Here is a 12,440-nt window from a genome sequence, read left to right on the forward strand (position 1 = left end):
GCTGAGTCCACTTTGTGTGGCCTAGTACTGGGTACAGGAGGAGACCGTGTTATTGAACAGAAACATGACCGCAGTGTGCGGGGGATGGGCAGAGTAGCATCACTTGTGTTAATGTTACATGTTATTTCTTATTTAGAAACTAACTCACCTGCTGGACACAGTTTATTTAACAACACTTAGGGAGCATTTACTGAATGCCAGATGCTACTCTAACAGTTCAAGAAATACTGACTCATTCAGTCTTCATAGTAACCATCTGAGAGGGGTACTTTTATGATTCCTGTAATATCAGTGGGGAGACGAACGCACATTAATTAACTTGCCCGAAGTCCTATAGTGAATAAGTGGTATGGTCCGCATTTGAACCTGATTACTCTGGTTCTGGAACCCGTCCTGTTAATGCTCTGCCTCTCTCTCTTATGCTATGGCATGGAGTAACTGGAAATCGAATAACTAAATTAAGCATACATACATTCACGGAAAACCATGCATACAAGGTGGGTTAAAAAGAAAAAAGTTTGAGGCATAATTTGTTCCTTGTCAGTCATTATTTATAACCTTTCTAATGATGGATATGCTATTCTCGATGGGTTCTTTGAATCTTTGATAACAAGGTTCTACCCAACGGGAACTAGATAGTTATAAAAGTATATAATATTCATGCATTTAGTGAGAATTATTCCTTTGACCATTCACATTTTCCTTTTAAGTGTTTAAATATTTGATGGTTTCTCTGGGAGAGAAAGAGGTCAGATTTTAGAAGAGAGTTGCATTTGGTTAGGTGCTGAGCGTGTGTCAAGCTAAGGAGATAGTATGACATCTTTTTTAGAGTCTAGTCACAATTAAATGCCATTTTATTTTGGATTTTGGGATCCGTGCCAGCTTCCAGCTTGTCAGAGCTGAGAAGACTCAAATCAAGTCCAGGCCTATTTCTACAGCAAACTGGGCTTCTGGCTTCTTGCCTGTGGATTCATTCAGTATATCCCATCTGGCTTTTGATGTTCTGCAAGTTTGGAGCAGTTTGTTTGAGGAAGCCGGGCAGCCTGAGGTCCTCTGGCCTCCAGAATGTGCCTCTCCGCTTGCCTCTTCCTGGGACTGAGTGTCCGCTTCCCTGTTGACCAAGCAGCGAGCTGGAGGTCTCAGCCAGGTCTTCCTTCCATTTAATTTAGTAGCTGCCTGTTTGAATAACTAAGGAGTATTTCATTTCTGCACATGTTTGTGTCCTGGTGAGCCTCTATCCAGACTGCTTGTGGTGACCGAGCGGGAACTATATGTAACTGTCCTCAGGTACAGGGCACCCCACGCACTTTTCTTAGACACTTTGGGGGATCTGTGTGTAAGTCTCCAGCAAGTCAGGCTTGAGTCTTTGTGATGTCAGCAGGGCAGACCTGATTTCTTTCCCTCTCCTCTCTCCTACTCCCTGGGCTGCCCCAAAGCCACAAGAGGTGCAGGAAAATGTTTCTTGTTACAGGCCCAGAGCAGACTTGTCCCTGACCCTGCTCCCAAGCCTGGGAAGAAGGAAGTGTGCAGGAGGCAGGCATTTAGGTGGTGGTTGTAAAATGATTGCACAGCCTTGTAACTTATGTTGGCAGGCTTGTGCTCCGTTGGCAGGGAGAGTCTGTTCTTACATCAAGAGGAGAACTAAAAGTTCTGCCTCTTCTTCAACTGTCCTTATCAAAGTGTTCATTCTGTAATGACACCGACACCCAGGGAGCACCGGTTCTGTGCAAGGCAGGGGATGGAGGGCTTGGAGTCCAGCAGGGAATACAGCAGGCTCTGTCCCAGGGTCCCAGTCCCACTTGAGGAGCAGGAACTGGACCCCTTTAGTGTGCCTCTTTCTCTTGGTGTTGCTTTCCTCACCAAAGGGGAGAGGTTTTGTTCACCCATAAAACACGGGTGGATTGTTTTTCTAAATGGGCGAGATTCTTTGGCATTAAAAAAAAAAGGGTGATGATAGGAACGAAAGGAATGGGAAGGCTCAGTAGAAGAAGAGACGCCCAAACTAGATTGTGACATGGCTGTGCATGGAGAGCTCCGCTCCATTGCTTTGCAGCCAGCCCCCTCCCTTGGTGAGTTACATGCACCTTTCAGCTCTGTGACGTCCCACTCAGGCACGTGAGCAAGTGGATCTGCAGGCGTCTACCTGGGACGGCGAGGGGACAGCCTGCTGGAAGTGCCCCTTCAGTTTCTTCCTATATGAAAGCCACTTTTCTCTCCGTGCCTCACCTGTAAATAACAAGAGTTCCACCTTCCTTTACAGACTCTTGCTAAAAGCACGGTTTGGACAAGACCGTACAGGTGCAAACAAATCACAGTTGGGAAAGAAGCTTGCAGCGTCTCTTGCCTCCGCGGGTTATGAAATCCCTGTTTCGATAATGGGGCTGGCGTGGATGAGCCGGCAGGACAGACGGAGCTGGCCGGAGTGACTCACTCCCCTCTTGTTTCCCACTGGGCCTCCCGGTGCCCCTGCCTTACGCTTTCAGCTCCCCAGTTCGGCCTTATCTGGCTACAAACTTCACTTTTTGGGAAAGTTTTGAGGGGGGAAGCGGGTGTTTAGATCAGTTTCAAATAAAAACCTCTGTGCTTTGTTTTGAGGTGGGTGGCTGCTTTTCGTTTTTAATTCCACAGCCGAGATGGACTAGACTCTTGGAACCCACGCAAAGAAAATGGTGCTGTCTCTGCGTCACACACCATAAGTCTCTGACTTGTGAATGTGCAGATCGCTTCTCTTTTTTAATTAAGTTTTTTATTTTAATTCTAGTGTAGTTAACTTAGTGGCGTCATTGGTTTCGGGTGTACGACATAGCGACTCAGCGGTTCTGTACCAGGCTCGGTGCTCATCGTGACCCGGGTATGGACACACTTGTTGCAACCTCAGCTTGCTTGGCTCTAGGCTCTCCTGTGAACTGGAAGTTTGTATTTCAGTGGAACAGATAAAACTTAAATAACTTGTGTTATTTTCCTCAATGAAAATTTAAACTACAGGATATTACCTTTGAGTGTTTTAAAATAAAACTTTCTTCAGCCACCACTGTTTGAGGATTATGTCACAAATAAAACACAAGATTAACATCAAAAGGAGTCCGTTTTCATTCAATTGTGCATCATCACAGGCTGTGAAACTTAATATTATTTTGACTCATACAGTAATTGCAGAATAACACGGAAATGGATTAAGTTTAAATACGAGTGTGCTCCCCAGCTACACCCAGACTGTCAGATGCAAGTCGAGGTCATCGGCCAGAGTGCGGCTTCTGGCTCTGCAGATTAGAATTCTACTAATAAAACTATCCTCTAGACTGAAGTTTACAACGTTTTCCAAGTGTGTGCACAGACGAAGAGTCACAAACATGGTCGCACCTCACCTTGAAAAGTTGCTGAACTGGTTTGCGCACCCATCGGCTTACAGTGCATTTTGCGTTTCTGTGCTTCTCATCTTTCTGGAAAAGATTTTGCTTGTCATTGGCGTGAAGCTTGAAACGTACCGCCCCCGCCCACCCCCTAGCTCTCAGATTTATAACACTTTAATGGTCCCGGATTGTATAGCCTGCTTTTATGCCCCTTTTCTTTTCCTTGAATAAATCAGGTTCATGTTGCTGATGTTATTTGTTTGAGGAAAGTGTGGAAAAAAGGGGCACCTGTGAAAATCAGCGATTGTTCCAGCACCCATACACCTTTGAATTAAAGCAGAAAATGTCAATTAAAGCCTCCAATTACTACCTTATTTCTTGGAGGTTTAAAGCCACTGAGAAGGTAGTGGTACACTGGCTTCAAGTTCTAAGGTAATTACTTGCTACTCCAAGCAGTGGTATCTGGTGACCTAATTCTGTATGAAGCTGACACCCTGTAGCTTTGCCCCATTCTCTCTCTGGTTTCAGAGAAGGTTTGTGCAGAATCTTGTTCTGATGGGGAAGTGCAAAAGAGGGCAGTAAAGTGCTATCCACAAGAAGGAAACTTTCTCCAAATATTGCTCAGGGTTGATATTGCCTATGTCTATTGTGGGCCCTGCTTTTTATTTATTCCCTTTGGAACAAACTCTTCTGTTTGGGCTGCTGAGAGACGGACGATCTTATTAAGCTGTGGCAGCAACGTAGCATTCCACGGAAGTGATACAAGCGGAGATTCCTGCTTAGTTATGAAATTCACATAAGTCCTGCTGAAGTCCAGCTTCTGGACTTATTTCTATTCCTTGGGGCACAGGGTGTTTCTGAAAGGAATCTTGGGGCTTCTGTGTTAATGCTCTTCTTGCCCCGTAGAGACGTGGAAGGCCCCCCCAGTGCACAGTGTGGTTCTGGGTCACGGGTCTGGGCTTACCCAGAGCAACCTGTGTCTTTTGTCAGGAGGTGACCAGAAAGCCCAATTAGCTGCCACGTGCTCCTCCTTCAGAATTTTGGACTAATTTACAAACGGACTGCTCCTTTTCTCTGTAGCCCTTGAGATTTAATTAAAATGAAATAGAAGCATTTTGTGGGAAGAGTACATGTTTTCCAAAATATAGTAAACTCCAAGTGTACTTAGTGTAGAGCTCTGGCTTGCAAAGAAACCTATCCTGTGAAAGGACAATGATTTTTGGTGCCAACTGCTAGGGTTGGCATTCAGGTCCCCTAAAACGTTAGCCAACTTCCAGAATTTTCCAGTGCAGTGATTAAGCCTAAACTGTATCCATCTCGTAGTTTTCATTTATTTGGATCAACTGGTCGTACGTTAATTACTAGGGTTTGGTGGACTCGACTGCTGATTTGTTACATAGGCTACAGTTCCAACCACAATAACTGTATTTAGTTACTTTCTAAGGAAATACATAAAAAAAAGTTTAAATGTCTACAAGTTTTAAATGCTGATTTTAAAATCAGAATTAGGAAAGATGGCTCAAGAACATGATAACGTTTGTTGTTTGAAGCCGTACACTGAAAAGAATGTTCCGTGTGATCACAAAAGCATTTAATGTTTATGGTACAAAATTCTGAAAAACACAGAAAGCTAGAAATCGCCCTGGGTCCGTCACCATCCAGTATCTGAACGCAGTCGCAGGTAACGGCTCCACGTTTGATCATCTGTGTATGTTTTCTGTGTCGTCAGCCAAACCAGTAGAATCCTACCACACATTGTGTCTCTGTGCTTGTTTTCAGTTGAAATTAGCCACGTACTTGCAATAATCATTTACTCCAATGGAACTTTGAGAAGAACGGAAAGATTAAAATCCCCATGAAAAAAGTAGCATCTGTGTTGTTTACAAATCTTATTTTGCTCAGCAGGGTTCTCCAGAAGTGCAATATCCCGTGGGGGTCCCCGGTCCCCCAAGGTTACATAGCGGCTGGGTTTGCGGTGGTCCTGGCCCTGTTACAGAGCCCCGGGGCCTGTTCTCAGGTGGAAATACCAGACACTGAAAGAGGGTTTACGGAACTAGTAAATGGGAATGGCTCCGGACCTCAACTGACACTTTTCACGTGGGAGCGCTGCCATGGCGTCTGGTTAGAGGGGGTTTACCTGCCCCGGCTGTTTGTTTAGACAGACATGGGCCATTCCTGTCTGTGTCTTCTTCTCATCTCTGTTATTCTCTGTGCGCGTGGTACTTCGCGCTCGGTGCTGCTTACCGAGTCGCTGTGGTGTAGCCGGTGGTCTCGGTGCCGCTTACCGAGTCGCTGTGGTGTAGCCGGTGGTCTGGCATGTCTTTCCGTCTTTACCCCCGTCTGGTCCTTCCCTCAGGGGAACCAGGCCGCCTGTTTTTCGTATGTATTTTCACAGACTCTGTCAGCATCAAGGGAGCCCCTCAGCGAGTTGCCCTTTCTTCTAGATTCATTTTGGACAACTTTGAAGAAAAGCATAAGAAGTCATTGAATGTTTGTCCTGAGGGGTAGGTGTCCCAATCAGGGACAAAGGCAAGAGCCGGTAGGGGAGAAGATGGGCCATTTGTGGCGGGGTCGGGAGTGCAGCTGTGAGTTCCGCCTGCACAGTGATCCCTAGGCTGATCATCTGGCCCAGGTGAGAAGTGGACAGGACACCCGCTGCCCCCATCTGATTTCACAAGCACCCGCCAGACCTGGTAACACGGTGCTGGTCAACAAAGGAACCCAGACCTCAGGTCGCATGCATGACATTCTGGTCTGCTGTAGAAAATTGTGTGCTGTGACCTGAGCTCCCAAGTAGCTGGTTTGTACTTTAAATGCATCATGCAGGGGTTTTTATTTTTATTTATTTTTGTTTTTTAAAGCATGGATTCCTAGTGTGGATTAAAACATTACAGAGTATCATGTCGCATAAGGACTGTATTATAAATAGTTTCTACAATAATGAATATGAAGTTGGAATGTCTAATTTAGATTCTTAGAGATCTAATTTAGATTACTAAATATTAATGTCTAATTTAGGTTATTAGATTGATTCAGAGCATTCCCTGTGGGAAGGGTTAGAGTCTGGTGTGGTGAATAACTTTAAAAAAACAAAAAAAAAAACTTGGATTACATTTGATAGGTAATCAGAAGATAAAAACATTCTGGTATCACATCATTTCATTTCAGGCGGGTTAACTGTTTTATTCCAGATTGTTTCTGTATTTGATCCAGAGCACTCACACCCATTGTCCTGCTTGAAAGTGACTCATTGGGGAAAACAGAGGAGTTGCCTGTTTGTATTCAGCAGGCCCCCTCTACTACCATTCTGGGGGGCGCTGCAGTGAGCGGCACGGACCCAGCACCGGCTTCCAGGAAGCAGCCCTCAGCCAAGGTCTCCTGATGGAGAGGAGGGTTTGGCTTCTCTCCCAGGACGGCCACAGGGTGACTGCTCTGCCCCTTGGTAGTCCGGCTCAGAAAGGAAAGTGGCCTGGCTCTGTTTTCTGTCCTCTATAGGACATGAAGCACTGCAGGCCTTCTTTGGGCTTTGTTTGGGATTCCACACCAGCAGACTTTATGAAATGATGCCCATCACTACTCTTTGTTTGGGTAGAGTTTCACAAAAACAACCTCACCTGTGTGGCATGTAATGTAATTCTATGCTCCTTTTGGTTAGAAGACCAATGTTATTTCATCACATAGAAAGAAATCTGTATTTGACCTCCGCCGTGGAGAGACAGGTTAGAAATCTGAAATTAGCCAGTGGTCACCACCGTAATTCTCCCCTGGTGTTGTTTTGTGTCATCTTGTTTTGAATACTTCCTAGGTCGAACAGGATTAAGTGAATTACTAACAATTACAAAATATTCAGGGCATAGTTACACTGTGTAGTCTGACTTACTAAGATCTCTCGGCAATCTTGAGGTAATAAAATCCCAATAGAAAGGACCCAGTTTCAAAAACAGGGTTTTGTCTATGTTTTAAGCCTATGGTTACTGACTTGCTTTTAACATATGGGACACAATCGTTTTCCACTCGAAAGTGGTGTTATTAAGAAATTCACCCCGTTTCATTGTCACTTACATTCCAAAATGTTGTCAGAAGACCATCCGTAGCACTATAATTAAAACACAGATCTTACATGGTTGGCTGGTTTCTTCCCCACCTATGGGTTCTCAGCCTCCTGGGGCAAGGTTGGGTTACCAGATGGCTGCCTTTGTGAGCCGTGGTCTCAAGGGACTACTTGTGGAGCAGCCTCCACAGCAGGCACCTGCTTGGCATGGAGTTAGACTCCATGGGATGACTGCAAGCCTGCATGGCCATTCACTTTCTCTTCGTTTTCCTTAACTTCGTGGCTTATCTATGCAAAGCTCAATTTAGAAAAAAAATTGCATTTCACAAAACCAGATTTATGCTCTAATGTGATGCAGTGAGAACTGAAAAGTGTGCAAAGAAAGGGGGCTTTTCCTGTCGTGTCTCCTGTTTGGCACAGCAGGGCTTCATCTGTTTTGCATGTTACGTACGTGTGCAGTGATTAAATCAAGATAATGTGGTGGAAGGGGCCTCTGTCGGTGCTTCGTGGAGAATAAGTTCTCAAAAGCAGCTGTGTGTCCGTTATTAGTGATTCTGGAGGGGCTGACTGCACTGCATTTTGAATGGGAAGGCACCGTAGAAGACTGCCACACTCCCACATCCTTCCAGAGAGAACGGGTCGGAGGCTCTGTCTGCACTGCTCCTTGCTCTTCAGAAATACCCATCGTGCCTGGAATGACGTCCTAGAAATTCCGTCTCTGCCCTCAGCGCACCCCTGTCCTCCCAACATTAGCTGGGCCCGTCTGCAGAATTCTTCCTTGCCTAAATCTGCAAAATCTATGGCGCATAATTTGACTTAAATTTGTGTATATCTTCCCTTCCATTTGTTCTTTCATATTTTTTCAATGAATGCATTATTTATGAGCATTTACTATCTGTCAGCCCTTAGACATTCAACATTGAACCAGACACATGGGCTCTGCCTGCCCTCAGGGAGCTGGACTACACGCTCCTGACCACGAGCACCTTACGCCTCTGTCACTCGGGGCATCGAGCACAAAACAGATGCTTTCATCATTACGCTTGCTTGACTCTCTTTTTGCTCTCATGTTGCCTTAGAAACAGGGTTCTTGAGGAGCAAAGGGGTTTTGGGGGGCTTGACTGTGCGCAGTAGTAATGTAGGCAAGAAATTCTTGATTCAGACTCTCAACTCAGCTACACTCTGTGCTGAAAACTGTAATTTCATCAATCGAACGACTGGTGCGCTAACCAGTTTAAATATGTGTTTGCATATTTTTATATACAGTATGTTCTGTGTAAATCGTATGTAAACCAGGTTATATGTAGATATGCATATCTACATTTCTATATATGTATCTTGTGTATCTGTGTATACATATGCTTAAGTAAACCTTTAAAGCACTCAAGTGCTGGGTCTTTTTTTAAGGAATTCTTGAAACAATTATTTTTTCAGGGAAAAGGATCAAACCCTTGCCATGCTCTTTGCCAAAATGTATTCTGAAAAGTAAACAGACACTTTATGGAGCATTTGGAATAGTGGGTTTCATCAAGATTTACTTCTTATGAGCATATCAAATATGCTTATTGAAATTCGAGATTTCTCCTCCCCCCTTTCATTTTGCCAAGCCATCGGATGACTTACCCTCCGCATCCGTCACTCCCCCATCACTGACAGCTGCCACTCTTTACATGATTTGTGCCTTCTGAAAATACAGTCTAAAACATGGTGGTCCTCCTAGCCAGACTGGCCCAGGGGCCGGAGGTTCTTGACCTCAGCCCCATCAGCAGAAGCTGTAACTCAGATTTGGTGAGTGAAGAGACAGCCATAAGCAGTAACTTACATGGCTGGCTGGAAATTCCCATGATCTTTTGGTTAAGCATGAAGGAAAAAAAAAAAAAAAAAAGAACCAACCCTCTCATGAAGGGAACAGGTTCGAGCGAGCATTCTGAATGAAGAAAGAGCTTGGTGAGCCAGACGTCAGACGCACGGGGTGTGATGTGGGAGAGTTCTGAGATGCGCAGCCATCGCATGCGGCTGGCAGGTCTGATACATTTGATGCATTTCCTTAAGGAAACTGACTGGATGCACAAGAAAATGGGTCCTTCTGGCTGCCAAGGATCCTGATCTCTAAAGCCTGGGCAAGCCCCTGGAGAAGTGGCCCGGGGGTAAAAGTGGATGGGTGTGAAGGCCAGAGCTTTGAGAGGAGGCAGACACAGGCCCACAGACCTCGGCTGGGGCCTGGGGACACTTCTGACACAGTCTACTGCACGCTGCTCGCTCTGTGCCGGCTCCCAAAGGAGCAGACTGAGAATCAAAAATGTGCGGTGTGGGGAGGGCCCCTGGCGGGGATCGGCCTCTGGTTCTTGGATGCAATGAAGATTTCCTGATAATGTCAAGGAATAAGACACGAGGAAAACATTGTGTTCGGAAGGTGAGCTGCGTAATGGTCACCATGCTTCCTTCATACCCTCCTCCGGGCAACCTGCCCCCACTTCCTAACCCAAAGGACACGTAGAATCACTGAGGGGCAGAAGTAAAGACAACAGAAATTCATCCATGAACATTCTGGTTCAGCCCTCAGATCCTCTCCTAGAACCCAGAGTTGTGTTTTACCTGCAAGAAAGACAGAATGGCCTACGGAGATGACATGGGCAGTCAGGAGGTGGGGGCTGGGAGTTGACTTTTCAAAGCATCTCCCCAGAAAACTGTATGAATGGCCAAGACAGTCACGGAGAGGCTCTCATGAATGGCGGTCCTCATTTGTCAAAAGTTTTAGAAATAGCCTTCAAGGGTGCACACTTGGTTGTTTGGAATGTGTCATTCTTATTTAAAAGATGTTCATTTTGAGAAAGGCTTTGTTAAATGTGTCTTGTTCACTTTTCTTTCCTTCCCTTCTTTCTGTCTGTCAATGAAATGTCTTATGCCCTTGCTAAAGGAGCTTGGGGGAAAAAAGGCGGGGGGGACCACACTTTCTTTGGGATTATAAATGACACATTCCCAAAGAAGGTGACAAACTACCATGCGGCATGAATTTTTCCTGCCCTAAAGAGTATTGGTTTTTAATATAAATCTATACTATAATTTGTTATGTTCTGTGATGGTTCATAACAACCTCCTGCACTTTTCAGAAAATTAATACCATTCATTAGCATAAATCATAACCCATTTCCTCAGTCTGGGCTTGAAATTGGAGGTGCCCTATCCTCCAGGAGCTCCCATGCTCTCTCTCTTCGTGAATGATGACCCGTTAATTGTCATGGCTGGTGGGCTTCCCTGATGAAATAAGGGACTGGATTGGAAGGATTCAGATGTGATGCTTTGTTCTTGGGCTTTAATATTTTAATGAGCCTGCAGGCTTGGCTGCTGACCGAGGGAGGGACTAGATGGGGTTTCTGAGTGTGTTGTTAGTGTTCGCACTTGTGGATGGATGTTCATTAGAAAGCTCTTGTTCCAGTTACTCAGAGAAACTCCCCATTAGGAAAGATCTTTCAGCAGCATGGCAAGCAACCAGGAGAAAGGAGAGGAGGGAAGCTTTTAGCTGTAAGCATTAAGGGGGTATTGTATCCGTCATCTTAGTTCTAAAGATTTGTTTCTAAGAATTAATTGGAGCAAATACATCTCAAGGCAGGAAAAAAAAGGTTTGTGGAGCAGGGACAGTGGATGCTGTCCTCGCCCTGGGAGGACTTCTCATCTTGCAGCTGAATCAATAGGACAGGGAGTTATTTCTGGTTATCTTTTATGGGTTTGTAAGACATTTCTTTTGTTCGGTGTAATAAAAAACCCATTGTCTGATCAGTGACTGACTAATTACGATAAGTAATTTGAAACATTCTTGATGAAACTTGTCTGTTAATTAACATCAACAGCAAATGGAAACTAACAGGACAACAAAGTGTTAGCGCACCCACTCTTCTTCGGAATTGACGCCATCTTTCTATGGCGCGTCCAATAAACCAAAGCTGCCGAGGGCTAGAAAAATAACAAACAGGTGTGAAGGTGTGACTCACCACCTAGGAAAAGTTATTGTGAAGTTATACAAAGGAGCACTGAAATATTACAAGCGAGGGGGCGGTAGAAAGGAATGTCAGGAGGTTGACTGATCCTGTTGCATAGAGTAAGGAGAGAGTGGGTTTTTTTCTTTTTTCTTTTCTCTTCTCTTCTCTTCTTTTCCATTCCTTTCCTTTCTTTTCTTTCCTCTTTTTTTCTCTTTCTTTCTTTCTTTTTCAGAGGCTAATTCCTAAATACATTTATCCCCTGCTGATCTGAACTAAGATACTTTTGGCAAATACAAAAATGGATTGTATAAAATTGGATTGTAATCCAATCCAAAAATGGATTGTATAAATGGATTTATAAAATTGTACTTTGGAATTATTGACACTGGCTGAATTGTAATTATCGTTAAAAATTGTTAATTTTATCAACTCAATGGCTTTTTTTTTTTATGCTTTTTTAGATTTCTACCTGGACAAGGACTGGTACTATATCCACAGATAGGAGACAAATTGGATATTATTTGCCCCAAAGTGGACTCTAAAACTGTTGGCCAGTATGAATATTATAAAGTTTATATGGTTGATAAAGACCAGGCAGACCGATGCACTATTAAGAAGGAAAATACCCCTCTTCTCAACTGTGCCAGACCAGACCAAGATGTAAAATTCACTATCAAGTTTCAAGAGTTCAGCCCTAACCTCTGGGGTCTAGAATTTCAGAAGAACAGAGATTATTACATTATATGTAAGTATAATTTTATTCATTTATCTTATAGAAATTAAAATAAGCTAAATAAGTCTGTATCGATTTTTTAAATTATTTCTGTGGCGAATAATTTGGTGAGAATCTTTGCTGAAAATTGTCCATTTTTTTTTAAGAAACCTTAATTGAATGAGGACCCTGTACCAATATTATTCGATAATATAAATACCCAAAGAGGAGAAAACCTCCTAGAGTTTTTATAGTATTGAAATAAATGGATATTTATGAATATACTCAGCATCTCTACTGACAAAACATTTTTAAGGACCACTGGTGAGATCTCATAGGTAAATCTTATG

At 43.9% G+C, this 12,440-nt stretch overlaps 1 protein-coding gene across 1 annotated transcript in view; it reads left to right on the forward strand.

The window, feature by feature from the left end:
* The window catches only part of EFNB2 (ephrin B2), a 44,123-nt gene that overhangs the window by 10,519 nt on the left and 21,164 nt on the right, over positions 1-12,440 (forward strand). The window contains exon 2 of the mRNA XM_004746055.2: positions 11,840-12,123. Within this exon, the coding sequence (XP_004746112.1) occupies positions 11,840-12,123 (284 nt within the window). The remainder of the gene's footprint in view (positions 1-11,839; positions 12,124-12,440) is intronic.

The sequence above is a fragment of the Mustela putorius genome, unplaced genomic scaffold, assembly GCF_011764305.1.
Source record: "Mustela putorius furo isolate JIRA1106 unplaced genomic scaffold, ASM1176430v1.1 tig00000551_pilon_pilon_pilon, whole genome shotgun sequence".
In the NCBI taxonomy this organism is placed as follows: Eukaryota; Metazoa; Chordata; class Mammalia; order Carnivora; family Mustelidae; genus Mustela; species Mustela putorius.